The following is a 9604-nucleotide window of genomic DNA, read 5'->3' on the forward strand; positions in this document are numbered from 1 at the left end:
TGTAGGAAAGCATTATTGATATCAAGTTGAGACACTCTCCATCTTTTCTTGATAGCAACCGCGAGTAAACATCTAATAGTGGTCATTTTGACCACTAGGGAAAAAGTTTCAGTAAAATCTATGCCTTCTTGTTGAACATCCCCCCTTACGACCAGTCTGGCTTTCAACCTTTCTATGGATCCATCTGATTTATGTTTTACTTTAAATACCCATTTACATGACAAAGGTTTCTTTCCTGCAGGTAATTCCATTACTGACCATGTGTTATTATCTTGTAGGGCTTGAATTTCAGCTTCCATTGCTTGGACCCAACCAGGGTGTTGGCTTGCCTCATCATAACTTGTAGGCTCTGAAATTTGTGAAAAGGATTGAAGAAGAGTCTGGTTGGAGAGAGATAGAGATGCAAAAGAGAAAAAGGTTGGTGTAGTGGGATGAATGAAGCAGGAATTTGTAACATCAGTCAACTGAATGCTGTTACATATGAAATCTTGAAGGTAAGCAGGTGCCTATTTAATTCTGGTTGATTGTCTAGTGGAAAGAGGTAAAATTTGAGCATAAGATGGTTGAAGGTCAGGAAAAACAGAAAGTGAGCCAGAAGGGACATTATAAGGAGCGATGTGAGAAGTAGATGGTGAATCTGAGAAAGAACTGGGAGTGTTAGGTGTGGGTGTGGGTGAGGGTGGAGGTGTAGCAGGTGAATGAAAATGTAGTGAGATAGAGATAGGTTTGGTAGGCTCAAAAGCAAGATCAAATGGTGGAAAAAGAGTCCCACCTGAATGAGGGATTTTGGCAAAAGGGTAGTATTCTTCATGAAACTTTACATTCCTAGAAACAAACACTTTCCTGGTTTTCATATCCAGAACTTTATACCCCTTTTGAGTCTGAGAATATCCAAAAAAAACACATGTTTTAGCTTTAGGTTGGAATTTGTCTCTGTGTTGTGCCAGACTAGAAACAAAACACAAACATCCAAAACACTTAAAATTGTTGTAGGATGGTGATTTTCTGAAAAGAACTTGATATGGGGATTTGTTTTTCAAGACCTTAGTAGGCAGTCTGTTAATGAGATGAGTGGCAGTGAGTATACACTCACCCCAGTGTTGAATAGGAACTTTAGACTGGAAATATAACCCTCTTACTATATCCAAAAGAGGTCTATGCTTCCTCTCAACAATTTCAATTTGTTGAGGTGTAGCTACACAAGATGTCTCATGAATGATCCCTGTTGATTTGAGATAAGCAGCCTCTAGTGATCCTTTTCCAAGCTCTAAGGCATTATCTGACCTTATCCTTTTAACTTTTACTTCAAATTGTCTTTCCACCATTAATAAGAAATCTCTGAGGACTGGAAATGCATTAGATTTAGTTTTCAGGAGAAAAGTCCATGTCCCCCTACTATAGTCATCCACTATGGTTAAAAAATAAGATTAATCATTGTAAGTAGCTTCCTTAAAGGGACCCCAAGTGTCAATGTGGATTAATTCAAATATTCTTTGTGTTTTATTGAAACTCAATGGAAAAGGTAGTCTACTTTGTCTAGCTTGAGGACATATAGGACACACATAATTTGAGCAAGAAGGAAAATGAATGAAACTTAAGTTTTTCATTGCTGGAAAAGGTAGGTGCCCTAGTCTGATGTGCCACAATCTTACATTAGAAATAGTATTTGCATGCACACCAACAGGGGAAATATTACATTCTGTATTGGACACTAAAACAGAACTAGGAACAATTTTGGTAGCTACTGCCTTTGAAACTACTTCCCTAGGAACTGTGGAATTTCCTCCTTTTTGAATAGAAAAGACTTCTTTGACTTGACTTGACTCTATTTTAGTAGGCTTGAGTAGATAGAGTCCATCCCCTACTTCACCAAAAACTTGTGCCTTCCTCAGGAAAGGGTCCTGTAACACACATCCAGTAAGAGTGAATAAAAGATCACATTGAAGTTGCACACACAATCTATGAACTGAAAGTAAGTTGTATTTAAAATCTGGGACAAGCAAGACATTATTCAGGGTTAGATTAGGGAGAACAGGAACACTTCCCATATGTGTGACAATTCTAAAAGAATTGGACAAACTTATATTCAATGGTGCAGGCAAAGGCTTAAGAGTTAGAAAATGAATTAGGATTAAAACACATGTGTTTTGAGGCCCCTGAATCAATGATCCCGGTGCTAGTGTTATATACTGCAAAGCATGATCCTGAATATTTTAAAATAGTACCAGCCATGGCATTGGCATTGATAGTTGAACCTGATGAGTTTGAGTGGGTAAGTTTCATTTCCTTTAACACCTGCTGACTATTTCATTGTATTGTTCTTTGCTAAATTGATTTCCCTGGTTAGTGGCGAATTGAGTTGATTGAGCAGTAGGTGTGGAGTTCATGTTCTCAGCTTCTTCATTTCCTATAGCAGCATTCCCTCTGATATTGTGTCCATACTCCTTGGGCTTGGTGAATTCAAAATCTTCAGGGAAACCATGAAGTCTGAAGCAGTCATCATATACATGTCTTATCTTCTTACAGTAAGTACAAGAAACATTAGAGTTGTATTTTGCTCTCCTCTGCTTGAACCTCTGGCTAACTCCTCCTCTTGTAGGTTTAGCAGCACTGTGTCCATTCAAATGAAGACTGTTTCCTCCCTTGTTGAGTTGATTTCCAGGTTTGTAGTTTCCCTTCATTCTCCCAGAAACCATAAAGGAACCAGAATCAGCTGGGATGCTAAAAGCAGTAACACTAGCTTCTCTTTGATTTTCATCTTGAAGTAGCAAAGAATAGGCTACATCCATTGATGGTAATGGATTCATCATGATGATGGTACTCCTAGCTTGAGCATAGGCATTATTGAGGCCCATAAGAAAGTGAATTAACTTTTGATCTTCTAGTGACTTCATTAGCTTACCCTTACCATTACATAGACAGACACAGGTGCAATATGAAGCAAGGTTAAGAGAATCTAGCTCATCCCATATCCTTTTAAGCTTGGTAAAATACCCAGCTATGTTATTGTTTCCCTGCACTACAGTTGACAATTCCTTTTGAAGTTGATAGAGTTTAGCTCCATCCAGCTTTTCAAATCTTTGTTCCAAACTATCCCATAGCTCTTTAGCTGTTTTCGAGTAAATAACACTATCTCTAATATCTAGAGATAGTGCATTCAAAAGCCATGCTATTATCATATCATTTACACAGCTCCATTGTTCATAATCTTTAGATGTTGGTTCTGGTGCTTTAATGCATCCATTGATAAAACCTAATTTCTTCTTTGCAGACAAGGCTATGAAGATTGATCTTCTCCATCCTGGAAAACCTTTTCCATCAAATATAGAGTGGATGAGATTCATCCCAGGGAAATCTGAAGGATTGAGGTGATATGGGTGGCCTACATCATAAGTCACCATGGTGTTATTTGCAGTTTCAGCAACTGATGCAACATTGTCGCCCATTTCTGCTTACCCTTTTGTGAGTAAGGTGAAGCTGTGACAACAGTAATGAAGATGATGATACAGAAATTGAGAGGTGGGTCGAGATCAGTGCTCTGATACCATGAAGGAAATCAAAATTGAAGAGACACGAAATTTGGGAATTTTCTGTATATTCATCAATATTGTATCTACCCATCTTATATACAAATACCTAATTAATAATCTATTAAAGAAAACAAAAATCCTACATATTTGTGCTATTCTCATTGGCTGAAAAAATAACAAACAAACTAAATTTGTTTTTATGTACAGGTGTTGTATATTGAGATGTATGGTCCAGATTTGATCCATCAAGATTGCTTTCAATGGTTGTGATGTTATCTTGAACATCAATGGCTGTGATGCAATATGGGAAATCAATGGTTGTGATGTAATATGGGAAATCAATGGCTGTGATGCAACCTGTCCATTATTTGGACACATAAATATCTTATCTTCTTCTTCTGGAGACTTCTATGTCTCTGTCGGTTCAGTTTCTTCTCTTTCTTCTTTGTTTTTCTCTTCATCTTCTTGAAGCTGTAGATTCTTCTTCAGAGATGGCTTCTTGCCAACAAATATGAACCTAACAGTTCCTCTCGAGTCACTCCAATATGATGGACGGGGAGGAGGCATACTCAACGAACTTAATGCTAACTGCTATGCCATAGTTTACAAATACCATATTACCATTGCCTCGAGGTATATACACATTTAGTTGAAATATTTTTAGGAAAAAACATAATGAGTAAGAATACCATAAAAGTGAGATTAGACATGTAACTGTTAAGCTCTCTTGTCCATGTCCATTATTAGAGCAGTAAGTGTTCCACCTGAAGTTGGTTAGGCTAAGTCTTCCGCTACTCCTCCTCTATCGTCATACTACGCCCAAGTCATGTCCACCATGGACTCCCAACATACACAAGGCCCAAGTCACGTCCACCAACTATAATTGTTTAGCACGTTATATAAAACCAAATATTTAAGTTAATGTTAAAGTCCACATTGAAGATAATTTTCCAATAGTAACAATACTCGGTATCAACTAAAATTCTTGGATCTGCTTTGACTGCTCTAGAAAGCCCAGTTATCTGTGGATTATGCAGTTTTCGTGATGAGTAGGTTTGTAGGATTGACAAAGGGTAAATAATCTAGTTGCTGTGTAGAATTTTTTTCCACGGTAGGTACTGAAGAGTGTCCCACCTGGAGACCTGGATTGTGAATGAAAGATGCTAAATTCAAGGAATCTGAGAAATGAAAGCCTGTGGCATGGGTGTCACCGAAAATGATGCAAACAGAAGCAAGAAAAAAGTGAAAACAATCACCATCCAGCCACACATCATTTCTGCTGGTGAATCATTTCAGCAGCCTACTGGAAGGTATTAACAGATACTATTAAAACATGGATATCTTTTGTGCTCCCATCCCTAAAATCATGTGTAGGGAATAAATCCATGTTGAATTGAATTCACCTCACAATTCTGAAGGAACAATCACTTCCATTAGTAAAGTCCCCTTTGTGAGTGAGTAATATATCATCTTTTAAGAAATAACAACCATTATCAAAGGCATAAAAAAGATGTTAGTCTAAGGAAGGGCGCGAAATGATAGAATTGAAGAATCAAAATGCCATATTTTATGTCATGGAAGATAACATGTACAAGACGAATATAACATATTTCGTGTAATTTTAGGGAGGATACAGTTATAATGATATCTGGAAGTTCATTGAAAAGATGAACATCATTGAAATCCTTAAGAGGCAGCTATGAAGAGATAAAACTGTTACAGCTGCTCTTTACCATGTGAATCCAACTACTAGTTCGTGATTTTCATGAAATTTGACAATTACCTAAAGTAGCAAACTGAAGCCATCCTCCAACTAAATCCAGTGTTTGAGCACATTGCGCAATTACGATTTTTGGCTTTCAGTTCTTGCTTCCAAAAGCTTGGACTTCAAACCATGCTTCTGTATTCCCCGTGGCCATTCAATACATCCTTTCATGGCTCGAGCGGTATGTGGATTTCTTGGGCCACCTGAGCAGCAATGATTAACAAAATCTTGGTAGGCTAGTGGTCTTTCAGATGGTACATTCTCTGACAAAATAACATCCACATTAGATGTCGATCCATTTGAAAATCTTCCACTGTCATCGAATGAGATTGTCTTACAGAAGTCATCATTTGACAGTGAGGATCTCCAAAGCTTGCGAAAAGAGGATCCTTTCTTCTTCGATTTCTTTGGTAATACCGAGGAGATTTCACTGGTCTCAAAATCCAGAGAACCAGATTGACCAGTGTTCTTCTCATGATTCACTTTGCCACATAAAAGATATCTGCTTCGGTCAATACCATTGACAGAATGCTCAGTTTCACCAACAGTGTAATTCGAGAACTGATCTTCAGCTTGGGTCACTGTTTCCCTACCACTTTCATCTTTGCAACTCTCATCATGATCAAGAAAGCCATTCAAACATTCATTGCTGGATTTCATGGCACATGTTTTACTCACCTCAGTATTAACAATTTGGATTGCAGAGGAATGACAAGGAGTACTATAATCAGCGAACTTATTAGTTCCCAGTTTTTTAGCTTCACATATAATAGACCCCTCATTAAGTGTATATATGTCATTTAATATTGGAGAGGTAGAAGAGAACTCCTTTATTTCTTGGATATTCAATGAGTCAACAACCTGCTTGACCACTTGCACTTCAATTAAGTCAGTCATGTCCACAGTTACATTATTGGCTCTCAAAAAGCTCTGAAGTTCTGATAAAAGATTACTCATCAGGCAATATTTTTCTTCTAAAAGTAGCTTCGCATCAATCAACTTCATTTGAACCCGTTCTTCGCGCCAAACCTCAGCCAATTGAAGCATTTTTCTTTCTTCTTCCACTTCCTCCCCAAGTTTAGCACTTTTACTCTTCAATGCTTCAATTTCAGCTCTGTCTTCTTCAATCTCCTTGACTAGCTCATTGCACACATCCTCCAGCAACTCTCGAGATTTTCTTTCTCTCTCATAATCATGCATATATTGTCTGGAAGATAACTTTGAATCAGCTAGATCAACCAGCAATTTGGAATTAACAATATCCAGCTGTTTACAATTTCTTCTTTCTCTTCTCAAATCATCTTTTAAGCCATCAACTACAGCATGCATCTTCTGACACTCTTTTCTTATCCATGAGGTTCTTTCTTCATTCAACTTCCTCACAAAGTGTTTGAATTTTTTTCTAAGGCGCCTCCTTTCAGCTTCTAGCTCTTCAATGTGAATTCTTGCTCTTACTAGTTCAACTTGTAAAGCAGGAGCAAGTGAGGTGGTAACAGTATGTTGACGTTCATAAAGCTTTACAACGCTGTTGGAATGATTAATTTCTCTGGACATTTTGTAGTGGCCAGGATCCCACTTTGTAGATCCCTCCATCACAGATTTAGGAATTGGTATCCAAGAAGGGAGCTAGCAATAACGAAAATAATCATGCCAATGGTCAGAAAGTCTGGATTCTAATCAAAATGGAATTTTCAGTTGCGTATCTAGTAGAATGAATTAGAGAAAGAAAGGGAGATCAAACGTAAAACAGGAAAAGAAGTATTATATTGACGCATTAAATGAAACTGAAACGAAAGTTAATGGATGGCAAGTTAAGCCATATCTGCAATACAGAAATATAGTGGATGTGGTTTTGCAATGAACTGCAGAATGACTGAAGCAAACTATACAGACTTTTTGGTTGTGTGCAGCCGGTACAAACAATATATATGTCAAGCAAAGCTGTACGGTATGTAAGATTTACTTAGAATTTCAGTTTTGGCTTATGTCAAGCAAGTATTTCATTATCTCTAGTTGGTTATGTACAACCATTGTAATATTATCACAAGGTTGATGTTTTCTCATGACATCATATTGATTAGCATAAGTTACCTTCCTGCCTGTTCTACTTTAACTTGACGTACTTTAGTTGATAACTATAGTTAAAATCCTTCGCTCCCCTATAATTAGCAGATCAACCTCACAATTAAGGATAGTTGATCAATACCCCAAACATGTCTTACAGCCTGTTTGGATGGAACTACTACAACTTATGGCTTTTGATGCGTTTTTGTTATTTTAGCTTAAAAACAAGTACTTTAAAAAACACTTTCTAAGTTTCATTTTTCTTGTGCTAATTACGCAATATATTCAATTCCTCCCCACCCCCACAACAACCAAACAGCATATGAGACGTGAAAAAGGAAATAAGAAGTAAAAAAATGAAAACTTTCTGGAAAACAAGAACAAAGGGTTAAATTCAATTACACATTGAAAAGTGAAAACCTACCGGGTGAATCAAACCACGCTGCCGCCTCATGCCGCCGCAAACGCCACCAGCCGAGTCGAAATCCGCCGCCAATTGCCACAAGCCAGCGGCGAGCTTTCTGGCGGAGACACTCATCTTTGGCCCACCATTAAAACGCTCAAATCTTCTGCATTCCATTTCCATCAAAGGGTCATCATCGCCTTTTTCATCAAAATTGTTCAGCAAGAATTGATTGGCTGAGGCTGTACCATTTTCATCCTTCATACTCCTCCGAACTCCGGCCACCGGAGTTCTTGTTTTCTTCCGGCGGTGGTTCAACTGATAATCAATTGAAGTAGCAGTTCCATCTGTGATCTTCATTTTTCTCAACTAGCAATTTGTACAATTGTAGTCATATGAAGCATTAATTGTGTGTATATTTTTTGCATTATGAATCAGGTTAGAAACAGGGGAAAGGAGAAAACAGAGGAGGGTGGTGGGACTTTTGGAATTGAATTTAACATACATAAAAAACATTGACAATTCCTGTGAGACGAACTGTACCTTTGAATGTGTGATGTTTTTTTGTCTTCATCCGCCATCCCCACAATCTTTAACTTTTTGTGCACGTCTAGTTTTTTTCAAATTTTCGTCTTATAAGCTGATATAAAAACTTCGTGTTTTTCCTCTTAGAGATCATTAAATAATTGCTTTGTGCAACAAATTATGTAGTATTCTATCGAGTTCCAACTCCAAACATAATTTTTTTTTATTTGACTATTTAATTGAGCGAATATTTTAAAATTTATTTATTTATTATTTTATGTTTATGTTTTATCCAATTAGTAATTACATATTTTGGTGTGCATAATTTTCAAAAAATTATTATTGTTAATTTTATTATTATTATTAATATAACTATTTAACTATTTTTATGAATTCTTAATTTTTGAATAAAGTATATTCAAATTTTTAAGTATTTAATTAGTATATTATTATTGTTGTTGTTGTTGTTGTTATTATTATTATTATTATTATTATCATTTATTTATTTATATATTATTATGAATTTTTAATTTAGAATAATAATTTTTTATATAAGTTTCAAATTTTAAATATTTATTTACTATATATACATTATATAATACTGTGAAATCAAAAGAATGGGTGGAGAAGAATAAAAAATTACAAGGTCCGCCATTATTTTGCGAATCAAACACACCCTTAGTTTCGGTGTTTTCCAGACTAAAGAGGTAACTAGAAATTTCCTACCATATCCTTTCTTCTTCAAACATACTTTCTTCGTCCATGTTTACTTGTTAAATATTTTTTAATTTGATTTTTATTTTTTATTTATTATTTTTGATAAATCAAGAAAATATATTTTTGTTTATTTATTATATTCTCAATTTATTTAGAGAGTTAATATCTTTGAAAAAAATGTAAAACTTCTTGAAAATCTTTAATAAAAAATTTGAGATCTATCAATTAAAAGGAATAAAATAGTAAACTAATTATATCAATCATTATTTTCTTAACAAATGTATTAAGATAAAATTTGACAAAGTAAAAAAAAGAAGAGAAAATATATATTTTCTGCAAAAATCTAATTCCCAAGTCCTTTCTAAATGTAGAAATAATTTCAATGGAAAAAAAAAGGGAGACAAATTCCTGTTGGTGCTAATTATCCTCGATACATTTTAATGATTCATGCTCCTACCTAAATGTTAATGATTTTATTCGCTTAAGCTTGTCGGAAACAAAATAATTATCCATATAACTGCACTTTCCCCTTTACCTTAAATGGAAAGGAGAACAATATTTATTAGTTTCATAAATTAATTAATAGTAGAAACTGTATTT

At 35.6% G+C, this 9604-nt stretch overlaps 1 protein-coding gene across 1 annotated transcript; it reads right to left on the minus strand.

Moving 5' to 3' along the window:
- Positions 1-5049: 5049 nt before the first annotated feature.
- Positions 5050-8313, minus strand: LOC129873742 (uncharacterized). The gene is made up of 2 exons (XM_055948908.1): positions 7784-8313; positions 5050-6921 (listed from the first exon to the last, which is right to left on the minus strand). Exons 1-2 carry the CDS (start codon positions 8120-8122, stop codon positions 5374-5376), a joined length of 1887 nt encoding a protein of 628 aa, XP_055804883.1. The 5' UTR covers positions 8123-8313; the 3' UTR covers positions 5050-5373.
- Between the last annotated feature and the right edge of the window lie 1291 nt (positions 8314-9604).

The sequence above is a fragment of the Solanum dulcamara genome, chromosome 11 (assembly GCF_947179165.1).
Source record: "Solanum dulcamara chromosome 11, daSolDulc1.2, whole genome shotgun sequence".
Taxonomy (NCBI): Eukaryota; Viridiplantae; Streptophyta; class Magnoliopsida; order Solanales; family Solanaceae; genus Solanum; species Solanum dulcamara.

Bases quoted from the DNA above. Each gene is read 5' to 3' on its own strand.
- LOC129873742 (XM_055948908.1), bottom strand. From the start codon at position 8,122: ATGAAGATCACAGATGGAACTGCTACTTCAATTGATTATCAGTTGAAC. The intron at 6,922-7,783 runs GTAGGTTTTCAC...CGTTATTGCTAG, and splicing joins AGCGTGGTTTGATTCACCCG to CTCCCTTCTTGGATACCAAT.